Here is a 24,385-nt window from a genome sequence, read left to right on the forward strand (position 1 = left end):
TGGACTTTTTGATAAACAGGCACCACGCTGGTCCCATCAGTGCCGGAAAAAAAAGAGTTTCCTGTATGTAGGTATGAGGGACAAGTTGGCTAAGGTAGATTGGGAAACCAGCTTAAAAGGTATGACAATAGACAAGCAATGGCTAGCATTTAAAGAATTAATACATAATTTACAATAAACATATACTCCTTTAAGGCACAAAAGCCCCACAGGAAAAGTAGTCCAAACGTGGCTAACAAGAGAAGTTAAAGATAGTATTAGATCAAAGGAAGATGCTTATAATGTTGTCAAAAAAGTAGTAAGCCTGAGGATTGGGAGGATTTTAGAATTCAGCAAAGGAGGACCAAGACATTGATCAGGAAAGTGAAAAAAGAATATGAGTAAATTAGTAAGAGATTTCAAAACAGATTGTAAATGTTTCTATGGGTATGTAAATAGGAAGAGATTAGTGAAAGTAAATGTAAGCCCATTGCAGGCAGAGACAGGAGAAATTATAATGGGCAATAAGGAAAGAGACATTAAACAAATACTTTGTATCTGTCTTCACGGTAGAAGACACAAAAACATTCCAGAAATAATGGGGAACCTAGGGTCTAGAGAGAATGAGGAACTTAAGGAAATCAGTATAAGTAAAGACATAGTACTGGAGAAATTAATGGGACTAAGTGGCGACAAATCCCCGGACCTAACGACCTGCATCCTAGGGTTTTAAAAGAGGTAGCTGCAGAGATAGTGGATGCACTGGTATTAATCTTCCAGAATTCCCTAGATTCTAAAACTGTCCCCAAGGATTGGAAGGTAGCAATCAGAATCCCGCTATTTAAGAAAGGAGGAAGAGAAAAAAATGGGGAACTATAGGCTAGTTAGGCTGATACCAGTAGTAGGCAAAATGTTAGAATCTATTATTAGGGATGTGTTAACAGGACACTTGGAAAATCGTAATATGATTAAGCAGAGTCAACATGGTTTTAGGAAAGGGAAATCGTGTTTGACAAATATGAGTTTTTTGAAGATGTAACTGTAGGAGGGATAAGGGGGAACCAGTGGATGTAGTGTATTTGGATTTTCAAAAAGCATTCAATAAGGTGCCACACAAGAGGTTATTACACACGATTAGGGCTCATGGGGTTGGGGGTAATTGTGGATTGGTTAATGGACAGAAAACAGAGAGTAGAAATAAACAGGACTTTTTAAGGTTGGTAGCTGTAACTAGCGGGGTACCGCAATGACCAGTGCTTGGACCTCAGCTATTTGCAATCTATATTAATGACTTAGATGAAGGGACTGAGTGTAACGTATCCAAGTTTGCTGATGATACAAAGTTAGGTGCGAAAGTAAGCTGTGAGGAGAACACAGAGAGGCTGCAGAGAGATAGAGGCAGGTTGATTGAATGGGCAAGAGCATGGGAAATGGAATACAATGTGGAGAAGTGTGAAGTTATCCACTTTTGTAGGAAAAACAAAAAAAACAGAATATTTTTTGAATGGTGAGAAATAGGAAATGTTTTCATTCAGAGGGACCTGGGTGTCCTTGTAAATGAATTACAGAAAGTTAATAAGCAAGTAAAGAAGCAAGCAATTAGGAAAGCAAATGGTATGTTAGCTTTTGTTACAAAGGGATTAGAGTATAAGAGTAAAAAGTCTTACTACAATTATACAGGGCATTGGTGAGGCCACACCTGGAGTACTGTGTACAGTTCTGGACTCCTTACCTAAGGAAAGACATACTTGCCTTAGAGGGAGTGCAACACACTTTCACTAGACTGGATCCTGGGATGAGGGGATTGCCCTATGAGGAGAGATTGAGTAGACTAGGCCTATATTCCCTAGAGTTTAGAAGAATGAGAGGGGATCTAATTGAAATATATAGGGCTAGAAATTCATTATAGCCCAGGAATGGGCGGTATCATTAGAAAAGTTGGAGAATTAGCGCCAGGTACTAATGCTTTAGGCTGCACACAAAATTTGTGCTAACTGCTCAAAGAAAAGATTGGAATCCTAATTCATGTCTTTAAGCCCAAGCTCATTGCCGTTACACTCAAAGGGTGGACCAATATCGGGTGCAGTCTAATCACAAGGTATGATTGCCACAGGCTTTTTTCAGTACTTAAAGGAGAAGTTCATTGATGCTGCAGAAACTCATTCTCAGAATTGCTGGGTGTGCAGCTGCCTCAGCAAGCAGCAGCAGGTCAAGGAGAAGAAGCCAGAGGGCTGAAGCAGGTGTACTCATGACAGATCCATGCTCCAGTGCTCCAGGCAGAGAGCCCGCAAATTCTGCGATCAAGCATTGAAGGCGTTGGTGTTCGCTGTGGAGAGACGGAGGGCGGTGCTCTACCCGACAAGTGGCATGAGGCTTTCGCCACAAGCCTTCTGAATCATGGGGATGGAGGTAGCGTAGCACGTCTTGGGCAGCATTGTGGTGCCCAGGACCCACACACAGTGCAGGCAGAAATTTAATGACCTCACTCAGGTGGTCAGGGTGTGTGAATGCTTCAAGAAATGCTGCATACCACCATCTGAACTACAGTCTGCACACATTGCCCAAAGCACCACACCCCCAGCACTCACCCACCAACAAGCTCTACCTATCAATACTCACACTCACATCTCACACCTTGCACACAATCACAGCTATTCAACTATGACAGGCACTTCACCCAAACACATTGCTCCACACTCATTCACACACTTTACTTTCTGTTGGAGGCCAAGGTGGTTCATAACAGGAGGGAGCAGGAGCGCACAGGCGGGGCACAAGCCGACACCCACCCACTGTCTATGCTGGAAAATAGAGTGCTGCAGATTATTGGGTGCCACGTGGTGCAGCCGTGGCCACCGACGATGTTGACCCCTTCAGTATGTTCATCCCAACTCCTTCTTCTCACATTCCACTTTCCCCCTCATCCCAGAAAGTTTTTGCACTTTCCAGCTAATCATGCTGTAAGTGCATTTTTCCCTTCCTGCCCCCCCTTAACTCACCTCAACCCGACTCTTGTGCCTTTATGCTTTCACATAATGAGCAAGCACATGAGCAGTCTGTCCCTGGGGGCACAGTAGAGAGCGAAGCAGGTGAAGAGGAGGAGGAAGAACACACCGCATCACTGCATGTCTCACCTGCAGGCATCAGCTCAGATACTGGCACTACGCGTTCTTTAGATGCTATTATAGTAGTGGGATCTGCACAGGATGATGCACCGGGAATGAGCGGGCTGCAGCAAGGCCTGGGGGAAAGGGTAGCTCGGGGACCAGCTCCCCGGAGGGCGAGTTTGCACATGAGTTCTGCTGCACAGGACTCAGATAAGGAACTCAATGAGGAGGCCTTTAGAAGAAGGGTGATGGGCATGCACAGAGAGATGATTGGAGCAATGGCATGGTTGCCTGAGAGCCTGTTGGCAATGGTAAGGAGCGCGGAGGAGTCTGCCTCCAACATTGCACAAGGTACTGCGCGCACCATGGAGCCCATCGTTATCAGTCTGCAAAGGATGGTAGACTCGCAGAGGAACCATGGTGACCCAGACCTGATGCCGCGTGTGATGAATGTGGATGCCAGTGGGGTGAAAGGTGAGGACAAGGGGAACCCTATCGTGGTTCCGGGAGGGGCAGGGGTGAGGGCAGAAGTGTGGGAGATAGAACGGACACGGTCGAGGGCCGTGTCAACCATGGTAGAGGGGAATCCTCGGTTGAGGAAAAAGGAAGACATATCGGAAGCAAGGGTGTGGAAGGTGGCACCGTCGGAGCAGATGCGGCGGAGACGGAGAAACTGGGAGAATGGAATAGAGTCCTTACAGGAGGCGGGGTGGGAGGAAGTGTAGTCCAGGTAGCTGTGGGAGTCAGTGGGCTTGTAGTGAATGTTGGTCAATAACCTATCCCCAGTGATGGAGACGGAGAAGTCGAGGAAGGGAAGGGAAGAGTCGGAGATGGATCATGTGAAGGTGAGGGAAGGGAGGCAAAGTGAATGAAATTGTCTAGTTCAGGGCGCGAGCAGAAAACGGCACCCTTCCCACGATAGGGTTCCCCTTGTCCTCACCTTTCACCCCACCAGCCTTCATATTCAATGGTTCATCCTCCGCCATTTCTGCCACCTCCAACGTGATCCCACCATCAAATGCATCTTGCCCTCCCCTCCCCTTTCAGCATTCCGTAGGGACCGCTCCCTCCGAGACAACCTAGTCCACTCCTCTATCACCCCCAGCACCCCTTCCCCTTCGCCTGGCACCTTCCCGTGCAAGCACAGGAGATGCAACACCTGCCCTTATACCTCCCCCCTTCCCACTGTCCAGGGCCCCAAACACCGCTTCCAGGTGAAACAGTGATTTACTTGTACTTCTTGCAATCTAGTATACTGTATTTGCTGTTCACAATGTGGTCTCCTCTACATTGGGGAGACCAAACGCAGATTGGGTGACCGCTTTGCGGAACACCTCCGTTCAGTCCGTAAGGATGACCCCGAGATTCCGGTCGCCTGTCATTTTAATTCACCGCCCCATTCCCACTCAGACCTCACCGTCCTCGGGCTCTTGCATTGTTCCATGGAAACCCAGCGTAAGCTCGAGGAACAGCACCTCATCTTCCGATTAGACACTTTACAGCCTTCCGGACTCAATATCGAGTTCAACAATTTCAGATCATAACCTCGGCCCCCATTACATTTTTATATATATTTTTTATCCACACCTTTGTATTGTGCCCTTCCCCCTTTTTTTCTCTCCCACATGGCAGCTGTCTCTCATTCTGCCAGCGCATTTCACACCTCATCTAGAGCCGTCTTTTGTCTCTTTACTAGTCCTATCACGATCTCGTCTCGTTTTGAATACCTCTTAATGTCTCTTCACTTCTCTTTTGTTCTTTCATCCCCATTTCCCAGCCCCCAAACTGGCCTTTTAATCTGTTTCATTTCCTGTGTTTTTTCAGTCCTGATGAAGGGTTTCGACCTGAAATGTTGACTCTATTTCTCTCTCCACGGATGTTGCCTGGCCTGCTGAGTTTTTCCAGCAGTGAAGTTATGATGGGTGTGAAAGGCTGGGGTGGTCTTCATAGTTTTTGGCACAGAGCCAGAATGCTAAAACCTCCGCAGGATTACACCAGCTGGATATTTCAACTTATCATGAAATGTTGTTTTAAAATTTTTGTTAACAAAAGACAGGCGAGGATAATTCTAGATGCATTGTAAAAACTTACTTGAAGGTACGAGCTGGATGAAGAACAGGACAACTCCAGCAAAAAAGAGTGTGCCCGAAATGCTGAACTTGCGGGAAAGTTTCTGGAGAAAAATCCAAGCCGCTACGCTGGCCGGAATCTCGGTGGCACCGGAGAAGAAACAGTTCAAATAGTCATCACCATGGAGATTGGGCGTGTTCAAAGACAGGCCAAAGTATCCAACTGTTATAATCATCCTGCAAGAAAATGATAAATTCTTCTTGTAAAACTGTTTTTAAAAAAATTGTCCAATTGAAATTGCTGACTAGTCACATGTGCCTACTGTGACACCGTTTTGGCCACATCCACTAATGTTAGCAGGAGATTTCTTATTACACTAGCACAATTAAATAAATTGTGTTGAAATGCATAATTGCCTCATTTCTACATTGTCATCATAACACTATCCACAGTTCCTCTATCTCCCCAAACAAGGAAAGGATGGCCAAGCATTTTTTCACAAAAATGGTGCTTTTTAAAGATTGCATGATAATAACCTTATTGGGGGTTACTGGCATAAAGGAGTTACTGAGACCAACAGTGAAAGCAGATGAATAAAACCTGAAGAGGTGGCTCTTGGATTAATGACTATCTCTACAGAAAATATACTCGTACATTCTGTCCGACTCAGAAACTCCCCCAAGCCAATTGCCCTGCTGATGTCACCATTTAACTTTCAGTGACAGTGAGACTCCATCTTCAAAGGCCAACGGCTATAGTAAACACATATGTCTGGATCAAAGAAACACACTGAAGCAAGTCATTTGCCTACTTGCCCTCTCAGTCAGATGAGGTGTAAAAGGGATCAATGAAAATGGGATTAAAAAATAGACTGACAACACAGAGAATGCAGCATGCATGCAAATTTACAAAACATTTTGCAGAGGCTGACGCAGCCCCTAAAATCTTCTTCTTTTTAGGCAGTCCCTCGGAACCGAGGATGACTTGCTTCCACATTAAAAATGAGTTTGCAGGTGACTGATGAGTCCAATGCGGGACCTACAGTCTCTGTCACAGGTGGGGCAGACGGTGGTTGAAGGGGCGGATGGGTGGGGTGCTTGGGTTGACGTGCACTCCTTGCGTTGCCTGCGCTTGGCTTCCGCTTGCTCCCGGTGAAGAGAAGATGCCAATTACTTAAACACTGAGCAATTGAAACACAGCCCTGAATAAATGGTCAGGACCAAGGCTGCTGTTTCAAGGTGACTGAATAAGTTAAATTCCTTTCTGTTAAATTGGATTTTTCAGGAGTTTTATCCGTGTTGTGAGATCGCATTTTGTCTTTTTCTGTGAAAACTGAATCCCAAAGGCCTCATATATTATAGACAGAAAGAAGTAATTATAACGAGAGTGCAGTGGGTCCCCAACCTGTCATGGCTGAAGCTGTAGCTGTGCCCAATCTTCCATCAGCTGAATTACAGGGAAAAAACACTAAATCCACAATTTTGCAGCAGTGGATTTAGAATCTTTTGAAGGGAGAAGTGAGCACTGATGTGGCAAAATTAATTTCCTAGGTGGAATCTGGGAGCAATCCACACCAGGATATTTTGATTTCTGACACTTTTTTTAGTGCATTTTCCAACATTTGGTAGTAAACTGGAATTTTTTTTAAAAATTCATTCACGGGATGTGGGTGTCCCTGGCAAGGTCAGCATTTATTGCCCATCCCTAATTGCCTTTGAGACGGTGGTGGTGAGCTGCTTTCTTGAACTGCTGCAGTCCGTGTGGTGAAGTTACTACCATAGTGCTATTAAGGAGGGAGTTCCAGGAATTTGACCCAGCGACAGTGAAGGAACGGCGATATATGTCAAAGTCAGGATGGTGTTTGACTTGGAGGGAAACTTGGAGGTGATATTTCCATGCTCCTGCTGCCCGTGTCCTTCTAGGTGGTAGAGATCGCGAGTTTGGGAGGTGCTGTCAAAAAAGCCTTGGCAAGTTGCTGCAGTGCATCTTGTAGATGGTACACACTGCAGCCATGGTGTGCTGATGGTGGAGTGAGTGAATGTTTAAGGTGCTGGATGGGGTTCCAATTAAGTGGACTGCTTTATCCAGGATGGTGTCAAGTTTCTTGAGTGTTGTTGCAGCTGTACTCATCCAGGCAACTGGAAAGTATTCCATCACACTCCTGACTTGAGCCTTGTAGATGGAGGAAAGGCTTTGAGGACTCAGGAGGTGAGACACTTGGCACAGAATACCCAGCCTCTTGTAGCCACAGTATTTATGTGGCTGGTCTAGTTAAGGTTCTGGTCAATGGTGACCCCAGGATGTTGATGGTGGGGGATTCAGCGATGGTAATGCTGTTGAATGTCAAGGGGCAGTTGTTAGACTCTCTCTTGTTGGAGATAGTCATTGTCTGACATTTATGTGATGCAAATGTTATTTGCCACTTATCAGCCCAAGCCTGAATGCCATCTGGGTCTTGCTGAATGCGGGCATGGATGGCTTCATTATCTGAAGAGTTGTGAATGGAACTGAACACTGTGCAATCATCAGCAAACATCCCAACTTCTGATCTTATGTTGGAGGGAAGGTCATTGAAGAAGCGGATGAAGATGGTTGGGCCTAGGACACTGCCCTGAGGAACTCCTGCAGTGATGTCCTGGGGCTGAGATGATTGGCCTCCAACAACCATAACCATCTTCCTTTGTACCAGGGCATCACGAGGGAAATTAGAGAAGCGTGCAATAAGAGCACAGCTGTCATCATAGGTGACTTTAACTTACATATAGATTGGACTAGCCTAATCAGTAAAAATAATGAGGAGGAGGAATTCCTTGAGTGTTTAAGGGATGGTTATCTGGATCAATATGTCGAGGAACCAACTCGGGAACAGGCTATATTGGACTGGGTACTGTGCAATGAGAAGGGACTAATCAGTAATCTTGTTGTACGGGGACCCTTGGGTCAGAGCGATCATAACATGATCGATTTCTCACTCGAAATGGAGAGCGAAGAAATTGACTCAGAGACTAAGGTCCTGAATTTAAACAAGGGGAATTATGATGCCATGAGACGGGAACTGAGTAGGTCTGATTGGACAACGTTCCTGAGAGGACTGGAGGTAGATAAACAATGGCAAACATTTAAAGATAGAATGACAAAATTGCAAAAATTGTTTATACCAATCTGGCATAAAAGGAAATCTAAAAAGGTGACTCAACCGTGGATAACAGGGGAAATTAGAGACAGCATAAAATCCAAAGATAGGGCGTATAAAATAGCCAAAAAAAGCGCCAGAGCGGAAGATTGGGAACAGTTTAAGATAGAGCAAAAGAGGGCAAAGGGCATGATCAAGAGGGGCAAAATAGCTTACGAAAACAAGCTGGCGGAAAATATAAAAACTAACTCCAAAAGCTTTTATAAATATATCAAAAGGAAAAGACTGGTGAAAACCAAAGTTGGTCCATTGCAGTCAGATACGGGGGAATATATAATGGGAAATAAGGAAATGGCAGATCAACTAAATGCATACTTTGGGTCAGTCTTTACGAAGGAAGACACAAAAAACCTCCCTGGGATATCGGGAAAAATAGGGACATTGGCAAAGGAGGAACTGACGCAAATCAATATCTCTAAGGATATGGTGTTAAGGAAGCTAAAGGGATTGAAGGTGGACAAATCCCCAGGGCCTGATAACATGCATCCTAGGGTACTGAAGGAGGTGGCCCTAGAGATAGCGGATGCACTAAGGATGATTTTTCAGAATTCATTAGACTCGGGAACAGTGCCGATGGATTGGAGGGTAGCTAACGTTACCCCACTATTCAAAAAGGGGGGTAGGGAAAAAGCAGGTAATTACAGACCTGTAAGCCTTACATCAGTTGTGGGCAAAATGCTGGAGTCCATCATTAAGGATGAAATAGCGGAGCACTTAGCAAATGGGGACAGGATAGGACAGAGTCAACATGGATTTACAAAGGGTAAATCGTGCTTGACTAATCTATTGGAATTTTTTGAGGGAGTAACTGGTAGAATAGATGGGGGAGAGCCAGTAGATGTGGTGTACCTGGACTTCCAAAAGGCCTTCGATAAGGTCCCACATAAAAGATTAGCATGGAAAATTGAGGCTCATGGGATAAAGGGGAAAGTTTTGGCGTGGATAGGGAACTGGCTGTCAGATAGAAAACAGAGAGTTGGAATAAACGGCTCATTTTCTGAATGGCAGGCAGTAACAAGTGGGGTACCACAGGGATCTGTCCTGGGCCCCCAGCTGTTCACAATTTACATTAATGACCTGGATCAGGGAGTCGGATGCAGCATTTCCAAATTTGCAGACGACACTAAACTAGGAGGTGGGGTGGGCTCAGAGGAAGAGACCAGGAAGCTCCAGAGCGATTTGGACAGACTGGGCGATTGGGCGGATAAATGGCAGATGCACTATAATGTGGACAAGTGCGAAGTTATCCACCTTGGGTGCAGGAACGGGAGGGCAAATTATTATTTAAATGGCAATAGATTGGGAGAGGGGGAAGTACAGAGAGACCTGGGTGTTCTTGTACACCAGTCACTGAAGGCGAGCATGCAGGTGCAACAGGCGGTCAAGAAGGCAAACGGTATGCTGGCCTTCATAGCAAAAGGGTTAGAATACAGGAACAGGGATACCTTGCTGCAGCTGTACAGGGCACTGGTGAGACCACACCTCGAGTACTGTGTACAGTTTTGGTCGCCTCATCTGAGGAAGGATGTTCTTGCCATGGAGGGGGTGCAGCGGCGATTCACCAGGCTGATACCAGGAATGGCGGGAATGACCTATGAGGAGAGACTATGTAGTTTAGGGATGTACACACTGGAGTTTAGAAGATTGAGAGGGGACCTCATAGAAGTGTATAAAATTCTGACAGGTCTAGACAGACTGGATGCAGAAGGAATGTTTCCCTTGGCGGGTGAGAACAGAACTAGAGGACATAATTTAAGGATAAGGGCTAAACCATTTAGGACAGAGATGAGGGGGAATTTCTTCACTCAGAGAGTGGTGAACCTGTGGAACTCATTGCCACAGAGGGCAGTGTACGCCAGCTCATTAAATATATTTAAGAGGGAATTAGATATATTTCTACGGGCAAAAGGGGTTAAGGGTTACGGAGAGAAGGCGGGGACGGGATACTGAATTAAAGGATCAGCCATGATCTCATTAAATGGCGGAGCAGGCACGAAGGGCCGAATGGCCTACTCCTGCTCCTATCTTCTATGTATCTATGTACGACTCCAGCCCATGGAGAGTTTTCCCTCTGATTCACAATGACTTCAATATTACGAGGGCTCCTTGATGCCACACTCAGTTAAATGCTGCCTTGATGTCAAGGGCAGTCACTTTCACCTCACCTCTGGAATTCAGCCATTTTGTCCATGTTTGGACCAAGGCTGTAATGATGTCTGGAGTGAGTCGCCCTGGTTGAACACAAAGTGAGCATCGGTGAGCAGGTTATTGGTGAGTAAGTGCCGCTTGATAGCACTGTCGACAACATTTTCAATCACTTTGCTGATGATTGAGAGTTGACTGATGGGGCGATAATTGGCCGGATTGGATTTGTCCTGCTTTTTGTGGACAGGACATACCTGGACAATTTTTCACATTGTCAGGTAGATGCCAGTGTTGTAGCTGTACTGGAACAGTTTGGCTAGAGGTGCGGCTAGTTCTGGAGCACAAGTCTTCAGCACGATAGCCGGAATGTTGTCAGGGCCCATAGCCTTTGCTGTATCCAGTGCAGTCAGCCGTTTCTTGATATCACATGGAGAGAATCGAATTGGCTGAAGACTGGCTTCTGTGATGGTGCCGACTTCAGGAGGGAGCCAAGATGGATCATTCACTCGGCACTTCTGGCTGAAAATGGTTGTGAAAATTCCAGCCTTGGCTTTAGCACTCACGTGCTGGGCTCCACCATCATTAAGGATGGGGATATTCATGGAGCCTCCTCCTCCCCTTAGTTGTTTAATTGCCCACCACCATTCACGACTGGGTGTGGCAGGACTTCAGAGTTTTGATCTGATCTGTTGGGTATGGGATCGCTTAGCTCTGTCTATAGCATGCTGTTTCTGCTATTTAGCATTTAACATTTCCACCTGATTCATCCTACCACCTCTGCTTCTTCCCCAACACCACCCCACCTGTGTTGTAGCTTCACCAGGATGGCACTTCATTTTTAGGTACTCCTGGTGCTGCTCCTGGCATGCTCTTCCACACTCCTCATGGAACCAGGGTTGGAGCCTGGCTTGATGGTAATGGTAGAGTGAGGGATATGCTGGGCCATGCGGTTACAGATTGTGGTGGAATAGAATTCTGCTGCTGCTGATGGCCCACAGTGCCTCATGGATGCTGCTAAAGCAATGTCCTGGGGCTGAGATGATTGGCCTCCACCAACCACAACCATCTTCCATTGTGCTAGGTATGACTCCAGCCAGTGGAGAGTTTACCCCCTGATTCCTATTGACTTCAATTTTACTAGGGCTCCTTTATGCCACACACGGTCAAATGCTGCTTTGTTGTCAAGGGCAGTCACTCTGATCTCACCTGCGGATTCCAGCTCCTTTGTCCATGTTTGGACCAAGGCTGTAATGAGGTCTGGAGCCGAGAGGTCCTGACGGAACCCAAACTGAGCATTGGTGAGCAGATTATTGGTGAGTAAGTGCTTCTCGATAGCAGTGTCAATGATCCCTTCCATTACTTTGCTGATGGAACAGGTTGTTGACAGTGCTATCAAACAGCACTTTATATATATGTTAAATATTAAAATAAATATAAATATTACATGTCACAATTGAGCATAACAGTGCAGGCCTACATGCATTCAGGTGCCATAGATTATTTGGATCACAATGTAAGTAATAATGGTCTGTGATATGTTGACATTATGAGGTGAAACCTTTCGGACTCAAGGACCTAAATTCTGGTTTGTTAAGTTAATTATACAATTATTGCAAAGTATTCTGCTTTGACATCTTAATTGCCATTAGTGGTAAATTACCATGTGGAATACAGACAATACGTTTCAGACAAATCGGCTGTTAATAATATGAACTATTCATGCCAAGCATATGAAAACAACACTAACCAAACCAAGAACAAGCTGTGGATCACGGCGCAAAATAGCGCTGTAGACTTGAAAGTTACACCTGCCAGTTACTGCACCTGCTGGATGATTGTCCTCAGAGCCTGCACGCAAGTATAATGTTCCTCAAACCTTTCTTTTCAGCTGAGTTTTGGGTCCTGCAACTCTAAAGCCATAGGCATCTTTCTTCTCAGCCGCCTTTGGGAGGGGGCACATTTTCATCAACTTATCACTCCTCAGTGAGTCTTCTGGTGCCAGGAAGCAAATGATGCAGGTGGCAATCTGGCAGGTGGGGGTGGGGTGGTGTTGGGGAAGAAGTAGAGGTGGTGGGATGAATCAGGTGGAAGTGTGGCCTGGGCTAGTCCTCTTACTCTTCCTCTTCATCATTATCTGCATAAACTACTCAGTGGGAGAAAAGCTTGAGGTCCTCTTCTTCCTCCAGCTGAGCTTGTGGTGGTGCCCAGGGAGGAAATGAAGAGCACGGTAGGTGTGTTACTTTGCCAGCCCTGGTCAAATTGTTGAATTTCTTTTGACACTGTTCTGTAGTCCTGGGAGTGACGGAGTTGGCATTCAGTGCCGGTGCTGCCTCCCTCCAGGCAGCACTCCTGCCATTCCTGGCCTGCTCGGTGGATTGCTGATCCCGGAGTCTGCGCCTCCTGGCTTCAACCTTTTTTCAGGAGGGCTTGGAGTTCTTCATCTGAGCAGTTCTCCATCCTTCTCCTGTAGCTCTGCCCTGCTGCACTTTGGGCACAGATGGCATTTGGCTGGTCATAATGCGACCAAAATATAATTGAAATATTTTGAAGATATGCCATGAACTAATTTGAGAAAGAAATGAAAGAGAATGCAGCATTTGTGACTTACCTGTTTACCTCCCAGAGCGCTGCTGAAAGGGAGAGGCTGAACAGCATTTTAAAAGGCTGTACAGAAGTTTCCTGGTGGATCAGCTGCTTTCACTGGTTTTACGTCAATGCTTTCATCAATGGTAATGAAAATAAGTTTGCCCAGGGCACTTCCACGCATCGCCCTTTAGAGTTAGATGCAATATCTTTTTCTAAAGGTGTAATATCCGCTGTAAATCACATTGAGGAAATTCGAGGTCTTTGCACCATCGTAAACAGTGCAAAAGCGGATCCTAAACGCTATTGTTGGTGCAAAATGTGGACAGTTAACATGCCTCTCAATAGTGAAGAAGCACCTACTGTTTTTACATTTGCAGGCAGTTACAGTGTCAGTAATCTATAGAAAGAACTGTTTTGAACAAAAAGTTATCGATTAATAAATATTTGTTTAGAAAGTAACACGCAGTCTTTGTTGGTTGGTTGCAGTATCTAATATGTGGCAATATACGTTATTGTAGTAATAATCAGAGGAGTAAGTGGGAAGGGTAGCATAGTGGTAATGTCACTGAGCTAGTAATCCAGCTAGTAATCCAGAGACTAATGATCCAGAGACATGGGGCTGGATTTTGCCAATGGGGAGCTTTTGGAGGCGGAACTCCCACTTGTCGGGATTCAGTTCCGCCTCCATCAACTTCTGGCCAACCCACGCTATTTTCCCTTGATTGACCTTGTTAAGCCCGCCCAGCGGGTTTAGCAGGCCAATTAAGGGAAAGCCGGTTGCAGAGACCATCAACGTATGGCGTTTCATCTGTCAAAAATTTTTGACAGATGAATTGTCATCGTTTGACAGCTCTGTGAAGCTGTCAAACACTGACATTCTCTTCAGTTTGATGAGTTCTTGAATACAAGACCTCATCAAACCTCTTTCTTTTGCAGAAATTAGATGGTTGTTGCATTGGAGAATGCAACGGCCATCTGTCATCTCTGCCACGGAGGTGGGAGACTCTCTGTATACCCACCGATTGAAGCCTGCAGGAAGAAACAAAGGCAAGTACACTTTTTCTAATACTTTCCACTTACCTCAGATACTCACCTCTCCACACTTGCACCCACCACTTACCTTCACAGCACACTTTTGGACCCCTCCGACCCCCCGCAGACCCACTACTCGCTTCGGTGACCCTGGCGGGTGTCGGAGTCTTCGGGAAGCCTGCACTTGTGTGGGCAAAATTAGGATAATCCTATTTTCTGCCTGTTAACTACCTGCAACACAGGACTACATGCATGCTAAAAAGTGAAAGCATCATGCTATAGACAGGGATAAGCAATCCCACAATCAACAGATCAGATCAAAGTTCTGCAGTCCTGCCAGATCCAGTCGTGAATGGTAGTGGACCATTAAACAACTAACAGGAGGAGGCTCCATGAAAAACTCCATCCTCAATCATGTTGGAGCCCAGCACGTGAGTGCAAAAGACAAGGCTGAAATATTGCAACCATCTTCAGCCAGAAATGCCGAGTGGATGATCCATATCGGCCTACTCCTGAGGTCCCCACCATCACAGAAGCCAGTCTTCAGCGAATTCGATTGACTCCACATGATATCAAGAAATGGCTGAGCACATTGGATACAGTAAAGGCTATGGGCCCCAGCAACATCCCGGCTATTCTGCTGAAGACTTGTGCTCCAGAACTAGCCGCGCCTCTAGCCAAGCTATTCCAGTACAGCTACAACACAGGCATCTATCTGACAAGGTGGAAAACTGCCCAGGTATGTCCTGTCCACAAAAAGCAGGACAAATTCAATCCGGCCCATTACTGCCCCATCATTCTACTCTCAATCATCAGCAAAGTGATGGAAGGTATCATCAACAGTGCTATCAAGCGGCACTTTCTCACCAATAACCTGCTCACTGATGCCCAGTTTGGGTTCCACCAAGACCACTTGTCTCCCGACCTCATTACAGCCTTGGTCCAAACATGAACAAACCAGCTGAATTCCAGAGGTGAGGTGAGAGTGACTGCCCTTGACATCAAGGCAGCATTTGACCGAGTGTGGCATCAAGGAGCCCAAGTAAAACTGAAGTCAATGGGAATCGGGGGGAAAACTCTCCACTGGCTGGAGTCATACCTAGCACAAAGGAAGATGATTGTGGTGGTTGGAGTTCAATCACCACAGCCCCAGGACATCACTGCAGGGGTTCCACAGGGCAGTGTCCTAGGCCAAATCATCTTCAGCTGCTTCATCAATGACCTTCCCTCCAACATAAGGTCAGAAATGGGGATGTTCCCTGATGACTGCACAGTGTTCAGTGCCATTCACAACTCCTCAGATAATGAAGCAGTCCATGCCCGCATGCAACAAGACCTGGACGACGTTCAGGCTTGGGCTGATAAATGGCAGGTAACATTCGTGCCATAGAAGTGCCAGGCAATGACTATTTCCAACAAGTGAGAGTCTAACCATAGCCCCTTGACATTCAATGGCATTACCATTGCCGAATCCCCCCACCATCAACATCCTGTGGGTCACCATTGACCAGAAACTTACCTGGACCAGCCACATAAATACTGTGGCAACAAGAGCATGTCAGAGGCTTGGTATTCTGCAGCGAGTGTGTCACCTCCTGACTCCCCAAAGCCTTTCCATCATCTACAAGGCACAAGTCAGGAGTGTGATGGCATACTCTCCACTTGACTGGATGGGTGCAGCTCCAACAACACTCAAGGAGCTCAACATCATCCAGGACAAAGCAGCCCGCTTGATTGGCACTCCATCCACCCCCTTAAACATTCACTCCCTCCACCACCGGCATACCTGACTTGGAAGTATATCGCCGTTGGTTCATCGTCACTGGGTCAAAATCCTGGACTCCCTACCTGACAGCACTGTGGGAGTACCATCACCACACGGACTGCAGCGGTTCAAAAAGGTGGCTCACCACCACCTTCTCAAGGGCAATTAGGGATGGGCAATAAATGCTGGCCTTGCCAGCAATGCCCACATCCCATGAAGGAATAAAATAAAGTCAGGAGCATTGTGTCAATCTGGCCCTGTGTCAATCTGGAACTATGAGTATTTGGTTCCCACGATTCTGGGTTTAAGTACTAGAACTGTCCATCACGTGAATGTAATTGTCTCAGGTGAGTGAATTTTGGCAGTTTGAAGCAAGTCTGGCCAAAAGTTGGATGTAATGTGACTGAGTGTCATTGCTGGACTTCAGAAAGTAAAAGCTGTTTAAACAGACAGTGCTGGCTGCTCCTTGTAAAAGATGGAAACATTGGCCTGAAGTTTCAGCTCGGTTGCTTTGGTTTTTTTCAGCACAATTGGCCTGAAATTGCCCAAACCAGTGCAAAAGATCGATGAATTTCAACTGCAAATTACATTCAGTGCAAATAGAGGTTTCGCAATCTGTTTTTAAAAATTCGTTTATGGGATGTGGGCGCCGCTGGCAAAACCATAATTTATTGCCCATCCCTAGTTGCCCTTGAGAAGGTGGTGGCAAGCAGCCTTCTTGAACCGCTGCAGTCCGTGTGGTGATGGTACTCCCACAGTGCTGTTAGGTAGGGAGTTCCAGGATTTTGACCCAGCGACGATGAAGGATCGGTGATATATTCTAAATCAGGATGGTATGTGACTTGGAGGGGAACTTGGAGGTGCTGGTGTTCCCATGCGTCTGCTGCCCTTGTCCTTCTAGGTGGAAGAGGTCGTGGGTTTGGGAGGTGCTGCCGAAGAAGCCTTGGTGAGTTGCTGCAGTGCATCTTGTAGATGGTAGACACTGCAGCCACGGAACGCCAGTGGTGGAGGGAGTTAATGTTTAATGTGGTGGATGGGGTGTCAATCAAGCGGGCAGCTTTGTCCTGGATGGTGTCAAGCTTCTTGAGTGTTGTTGGATCTGCACTCATCCAGACAAGTGGAGAGTATTCCATCACACTCCTTACTTGTGCCTTGTAGATGTTGGAAAGGCTTTGGGGAGTCAGGAGGTGAGTCACTCACCGCAGAATACCTAGCCTCTGACCTGGTTTTGCGCTGGTTCAAAAAACATGGTGCAGGAAGCTGGCCCTGCCCACAAAACTGGCCACGTCCCCCAGACGGAATTAATCACCAGTGCGGGTTTCCGCTAATTGTGCCCATTTGCGGGCCTTTGAGAAGGCTCTTAAAATTAAGCTGCTTTGTTAGGCACAAGAACACCAAAGGGCACGTTTTAAAAGCTTAAAATTTTTTAAAATTTACTAAGGGCTAGAAATTGGGCTCCTTTGCATCTCCCGTTAGCACCTCCGGGGGCATTAATGGGGTTCAAATGGGTTTGCAACTGGGCTCGGCAATATCAACACCTCCCGCTAAATTCGGCGGGAGTTTTGTGGCGGCGGTAAGACATAGTGACCCAATCTCCTGCGCCCGGAGATCATGATGTCATTGCCGTGCACAGCGCCCTGGTTGCGCCCGGATGCAAAACTCCCTCTTGCCCCCTGCTTGTGCGCCTGCCATTAACAGTGACAGGTAGAGGGGATGGCTTTCAGTCGGATGTCCCCGAGAGGAGCGCTATTTAAAGGCATCCATTTCCGATGTAGTTTTCGTCGGCCAACATTGCTGCATTGTTAATTTCACAACGGCAAAGAGGACTTTTGACCGATTTGTGTGTTTTTCATTTCAGTGAGTGTCTGGTACATAAAGATCATTGGAGGAGAAATTCGGTATCGCCCCAATTGGGGCACAATTATTGGCCGGCGCAAAGTTTAGCACCTGCCGCTAATTATAGCCTCCGACTGCAAACTTGGCTTCTATTGCCCCTGGAGGTGATTGGAGCGCTAAGTCAGGCGCTACACACCTCTCTTAAGGCGCTAACGTTGAGGAGCGAGGCGCTACCTCAGAGCGCTGGCGAAGCTCATGTGATGTCAGTCAGCAATGGAACACAGACACAATGGCGCCGGCCAGTTCTTAAAGGGGAGGGTCAATCTTGCTCTCCATCCACACCCTGCTCATTGCAGCCTTGAATTTCAGCCTGGAGAGACCTGTACATGAATTCTGCTGGAAAGAACAGTGGAGAGGCCCAGGGGAAGAGCTCAGAGTGCAGCCCCCATAGTCTCTTCTAAATCGATGCAAGGAAGGTCAATTCAAAATGAACCCGCAAAGTGCTGCTCAGTACCCAAAACTTCTTCACACAGCATTGAATCTCTCCAGAAGTCTCTCTCTCTCTCTCAGAATGCGTGGTGCAAAAATGTCGCCGACAAAAAATGGCAGGAAGTGGCCGCCTTTAAATAGCACTCCCCCAGTCCCTTCCCAACTGCAAAACGCTCCCCTCTACTTGTCGTTGTTAGCGGCAGGCGGAAAGGCAGGGGGCGCCACTCAATATCCGGTCTGGGGCGCTATCGGGGCGTTGCATGTTCGACTGACGTCACAATCTACGGGCGCAGGAGTTCGTGGCGGTAGTGTTTAGTGCAGCCGCAAAATGACTGGTCAATTTCGCGAGTGGTGCAAACATCGCCACGCCAGGGCGCTAGTTGCTTTGCGCCCCATTAGCGCCCTCTCAGGGTGCTAACGGGAGGCACAAAGCAACTGAATATTTCCCCCATTGAGTTTCATTGAGGGGAGATTTGAAAGTGCAATAGTTGTATCCTTTCATGGGGGCTCTACTGGCACTGGACCTTGCCCTCCAGCGTCAACATCGGAGGCAACTGAGGCACAGAGAATGAGTGCAAAATGTAGCCAGAGGTAGGAGGGCCAACAGGGCTCTCAATAGGAGGCTTTACTCACCCATGGTATTCCAGCAGCAGTTCTCCTACATGATTTTCACTGAGGACCAGTATGTTTGAAGGCTCTGCTTCTGCAAGGACTTGGTCGCAAAGCTCTACCACCTCCTGCAGCCAGGCCTCAAGCCTCTGATCAGGACCACTATGGGGGTGATTTTCACTCAGAAGTCGGGAAGGAGGCGGGACTACAACTTTCGGGGTTGTAGGCCCGCCTCCATCGAGATGCGGCCAAGCCACGTGATTTTAACTTGATTGACCTTGCTGAACCCGCCCAGTGGGCTCAGCAGGCCAATTAAGGGCCACCCAGCAACAGGTGACGTCACAGACTGAAATTTCATCTGTCAAGACGTTTTGACAGATGAAATATCAGTGTTTCACAGCTGTTTGAAGCTGTCAAACACTGACAGTCTTACTTCTAACCTGAGTCCTTCTACACAGACTCAGTTAGAAATCTATCCGGCACAGAAAGCTGCAGGCTGTCACTTTTGACAGTTCGCAGCCGTTCTGCTTTCTGTGCCGATGAGATGAGGGACTCCCGAAACCTAGAGAAAGGAAGGCTAAAAAGGTAAGTACAGGTAATTTAAACTTCTTTACACACTTTAGACATACCAAACACAATTACCTTTGCACTCATGCACCCATCACTCGCCTGTACACCAACATCTCGACCCCTTCAAGTTCTTCAACCCAACTGCCCGACTCCTCTAACTTGGCGTGGTTTGGAGCCATCGGGAAGCGACACTTCAAGCTTTAAAATAGGGATTAGGCTAAAAACTGCCTGTTAACTACCTGTTAACAGGCAGTTAATTGCTACTAATCCCTTCCCGCCTCGGGTAGGCGGGTCCCAGTGCGGGGCGGGTACCCGCCTCCTTTGAAACTTTCATGGAGGCGGGTTTGGGGTGGGATGGTGTCTGGACCCCCGAATTCAGGACTTTAACCCCCCGCACGCCTCTAATCCCGACTCCACGGGTCAGTTAAAATTGAGGCCTTTGTCTCTTTCAGTGGCAGTCAAGGACACCGTCACCCTCAATTTCTACGCAAGTGGATCATTCTAGTGTGCGACAGGTGACATCTCCAACATTTCCCGTTTGCCGTCCATTGCTCTATCCACCAGGTCAGATGCTCTGTACAGAAGGAGAAGGGACTACATTTCCTTCCCATTGACTAGAGAGAAGCAGTGCGAGCATGCATGTTGCTTTGCCAGGATAGCGGGCTTCCCCATTGTGCAGGGCGCCATTGACTGCACCCGCGTCGCTTTGTGGGCACCTCATAATAATCCTGAGGTATTCCGTAACCGCAGAGACTACCATTCACTAAATGTGCAGTTGGTGTGTGAACACACATGGCGAATCCTCACCGTCAATGCCCGCTATCCTGGTAGCATCCACGATGCCTTCATCCTGTTCGAGACCGGTGTGCCAGATCTGTTCCAGCCACCACATCAAGCTCGAGGGTGGCTGCTGGGAGACAAGGGCTATGAGTTCTCCACCTAGCTCATGATTCCCTCCGCAACCCCAACACTCGTGCCCAGCACTCATATAATGAGAGATATGCGGCCACCGGGAACATCATTGAGCAGACCATCGAAGTGCTCAAGCAACGGTTCCGATGCCTTGACCGTTCGGGAGGAGCCCTCCAGTAATCGGATGAGCAGGTAGCACTTCCGTCATCACCTGCTGCATGCTCCACAACTTGGCCATTATGAGGGTGCAGCCATTGCCACCAAGCATAGCCGCACCTCAGGAGGATGAAGAAGAAGACGAGGAGGAAGAGGAGGAGGAGGAGGAGGAGGAGGAAGAAGAGGAGCAGGAGGAACAGGAGGACAAACAGCATGACTGTCGCATCAGACGTCATTTCCAGTGACTTTGAATCCTCGTTCTGGTTGCTGACCATGTCGTTATCATTCCATCACTTTGTGATTCCACACCACACCCCAGAACTGAAATAAGACATAGCACCAAATCTGCAACATTCCAGTAATAAATGTATCAAAACCCATTAACCAGATATATACAAAAATATTGACTAATCACCCTTGTGCAAACCCTTGCTTCCCCTCTTTACAGTCCCCTTTGCTAATCTAGTGCTCCTATGTAGTGTCTCCCTAGCGGCTGCAGCAGGGCTGTTGGAAGGCTGCTGAGTGTCAGTGCCAGATACTACAGATGGCCTTGCAGGATGCCCTCAACCAGCTCTGGGCCTGGAAGGCCTGGCTGTACATTGCACCACCTCAGGCTAGGTGGCGGCAGTCTGGGCTGGCTGGATGACAGGCAGCGACAAGTGGAATGGTGGAGTGGCAGTGGTGGGATCAGGAATGCTGTCCTCCTGAGAGAGGACAGCAGCTTCCTGCTCCACTGACCCACTGCCACTCCCCCGGGGCAGCACATCAGCATCCCTACCAATCTGCTGGAGCACAGATTGCTGGGCTGCTGCAGCACCGTGAGATCCCCGGTGGACTGTGGTGCACCCAGTGATGATGGCAGCAGTCAGAGCTTTTGTGGCATCAAGCTGAGAGTGCATGAAAGCAGTCTGAGACTCGATGGTAGCAACCATTGACTGCATTACAGCACTAAGACATTGCGTCGCTTCCACCTGTGCTGCAATGGAAGCTGCCAGATCGCCCATCATACCCATCATGAGGTCTGGATCTGCACGGTCTCTCTGAGCGTCCACTATCCTCTGCACAGTGAAAATGATGGGTTCCATGGTGTGCGCAGAGCTCTGTGCAATGTTGGAGGTGGACTCCTCCATGCTCCTTACCATTGCTGAGAGGCTCTGGGGCACCCTTGCCATTGCACCTATCATCTCGGTATACATGCCCATTACCCTTCTTGTGAACGCCTCCCCATTGAGGTCCTCATCTGAGTCCTGTGTAGCAGAACTCATGCGCGAACTCGTCCTCCGGGGAGCTGCCACCTGAGCTACCCTTTCCCCTGGCCTTGCTGCAGCCCGCTCGTCCCCGGTGCATCACCCACTGCAGACCCCTCTACTAAACTTGCCCCTAAAGATTGCGTAGTGCCAGTATCTGAGGTGGCGCCTGCGGGTGAGCGATGCAGTGACGCGGTGCTTTGCTCCTCCTCCTCTTCTCCTACCTCACTCTCAGTGGGGGGCTCAGGGACAGGCTGGTCATCTGGTTGCTGATTAGCTGAAAGCATAAAGGCAGAAGACTCACGTTAAGGTGAGGGCAGGGGGGCAGGAAGGGAGCAAGGAATGCAGACAGTATCAGGAGCTGGAAATTGGGACAGGTTTGTGGTGTGAGGGGGAAGTGGGTTGAGAGAAGGAGGGGGGATGAAGATACCGTTGTTGTCCCCAACAGGGTCGACCTTGCCGACGGCCACGCCGCCCACCTCCTGCTGCCCAATGAGTCGCAGCACTCGCTCCTCCAGGTCTGAAAGCTGCTGGAGCTGCACATCACCCCTGCCTGTTCTCTGCTGCTCCCTCCTATTGTGGGTCATCTTGGCTTGCAAGAGAAACAAATGTGTTTGAGTCAGAGTCCAGCTATGTGTTTGGGAGATATGCCTGCTGTCATTGAATAGCTGTGGTTGTAGGCAAGGTGTGAGATGTGGATGTGAGTTTGAGTAGGTGAAGATGTTCGGTGGGCGAGTGGTGGCGGTGTGGTGGTTTGCGCAGTGTGCACAGACTGAGGTTCAGATGCTGGTATGTAGGAGCTGTTGAAGCATGTACTCACCTTGAGCACCCGACTGAGGTCGTTGAATTTCTTGCGGCACTGTGTCAGGCTGCGTTCCACCAGACTACTGGCCGAGACCTCCTGGGTCACTTCCCTCCACATTGCCCTGAACACCTGAGGCGATGGCCTCCTTCCAGTGGCCAGGAACAGCATTGGCCTCCTTCGCTCCACTCCAGCCACCAATGCCTCCAATGCCACGTCTGTGAACCGACAAGTCCTCTCCCTGGAAGAGGGAACAGCCATAGCCATCAGGGGATTCAGTTGCTCGTAGGTCGCCTCAAAACCAGCAATGCTGAAAATGAGCATCTGCACAATGATGCAACCTCCCCTTTAAGAGCTGGAAGGAACCAGTGTGAAGGATCATTGCTGAATGCATAGCACCTGAAATTCATTAGCACTCTGCTGGTAGTGCCCCTGTAGCGCTCCACTGAGGTCATTAGCGTTTCATTTAGTGCCCCACTTCATTCCTGGGACGCTAACACCCAATTTAGTAGAAGTTCAGAATCCTTAGCGTCTGGTGCTAAATTTTCAACATTTCAAAAGTTAGCACCCCAAATGGGGCGATCCCCAATTTCACCCCCTAAGAAACTGACTACACTACACCAATATAACTAGTAAATGGTTCTGTATAGTTTTTTAAAGTCATTTTCAGTTATTTAATATCAGGTTACTCACAGGTGGTGGAGGCATTAAACCCGATCTTGTCCAAAATCAGAAATGGCACTTCTATCCAAATGAAGCTGTTTAGACCCTCCAGACACGTTATCATTGTAAAGTTCTAAATACTAAAATCCCCATTGTCATTCGATAAAACGGATCAATAATGGTGAATTGAAACAGATTAAAACAATCAGAAATTACAAAATAAGAAAAGACGAACACTAATTATGTTAATCAACTCAAGTAAATGTATAAAGTTGCTTAAAATATAAAAATATAAAACTTGCATGAACTGTTTAACCCTTTTGATGCCAGCCTTGGCTCAGTGGTAGCACTCTCGCACTCTGCATCAGCAGGTTGTGAGGAGAAGCCCCACTCCGGAGACGTGAACACATAATCTACGCTGGCACTTCAGTGCAGTACTGAGGGAGTGCTGCACTGTCTTTCAGATGAGACATTAAACCAAGGCCCCATCTGCACTCTCAGGTGGACATAGATGATCCCACGGCACTACTCGAAGAAGCGCAGGGAGTTCTCCCAGTGTCCTGGCCAACATTTTTCCCTCAGCTAACACCTAACACAGATGATCTGGTCATTTAATTCATGACTGCTTGTGGGACCTTGTTGTGACCAGTTTTGCTGTAGAGTTTCCTACATTACAACAGTAATTACACTTCAAATATAATTCAGTGGCTGTAAAGTGCTTTTGGATGTCCTGAGGTTGTGAAAAGCTCTATATAAATGCAAGTCTTTCTTTCTTTCTTTCAGATTAAAAGGGCAGTGGTTGCATGGATACAAAATTGGCTAAGGGACAGAAAGCAGAGAGTAGCGGTGAACGGCTGCTTTTCAGACTGGAGTGAAGTGTGCAAGGGTGTTCCCAGGGGTCGGTATTAGGACCAGTGCTCTTCTTGATATATGTTAATATATGGGTGTATAGAGCATAATTTCAAAGTTTGCAGATGACATGAAACTCGGAAATGTAGTAAAGAGTGAGGAGGATATTAACAGACTTCAGGAGGACACTGGTGAAATGGGCAGACGCATGGCAGATGAAATTTAACGCAGAGAAGTGTGAAGTGAATCATTTTGGGAGGAAGAATGAAGAGAGGCAATATGCACTAAATGGTACAATTTTAAAGGGGGTGCAGGAACAGCACGACCTGGGGGTCTACGTAGACAAACCCACGACCTCTACCACATAGAAGGACA

At 47.5% G+C, this 24,385-nt stretch overlaps 1 protein-coding gene across 1 annotated transcript in view; it reads right to left on the reverse strand.

The window, feature by feature from the left end:
- Positions 1-24,385, reverse strand: part of LOC147114105 (organic cation/carnitine transporter 2-like) — a 265,346-nt gene that overhangs the window by 63,507 nt on the left and 177,454 nt on the right. Inside the window, exon 7 of the mRNA XM_085995726.1 lies at positions 5,178-5,392. Within this exon, the coding sequence (XP_085851852.1) occupies positions 5,178-5,392 (215 nt within the window). The remainder of the gene's footprint in view (positions 1-5,177; positions 5,393-24,385) is intronic.

The sequence above is a fragment of the Somniosus microcephalus genome, chromosome 8 (assembly GCF_052327205.1).
Source record: "Somniosus microcephalus isolate GS21.2 chromosome 8, FLI_Smic_1.0, whole genome shotgun sequence".
Classification (NCBI taxonomy): domain Eukaryota; kingdom Metazoa; phylum Chordata; class Chondrichthyes; order Squaliformes; family Somniosidae; genus Somniosus; species Somniosus microcephalus.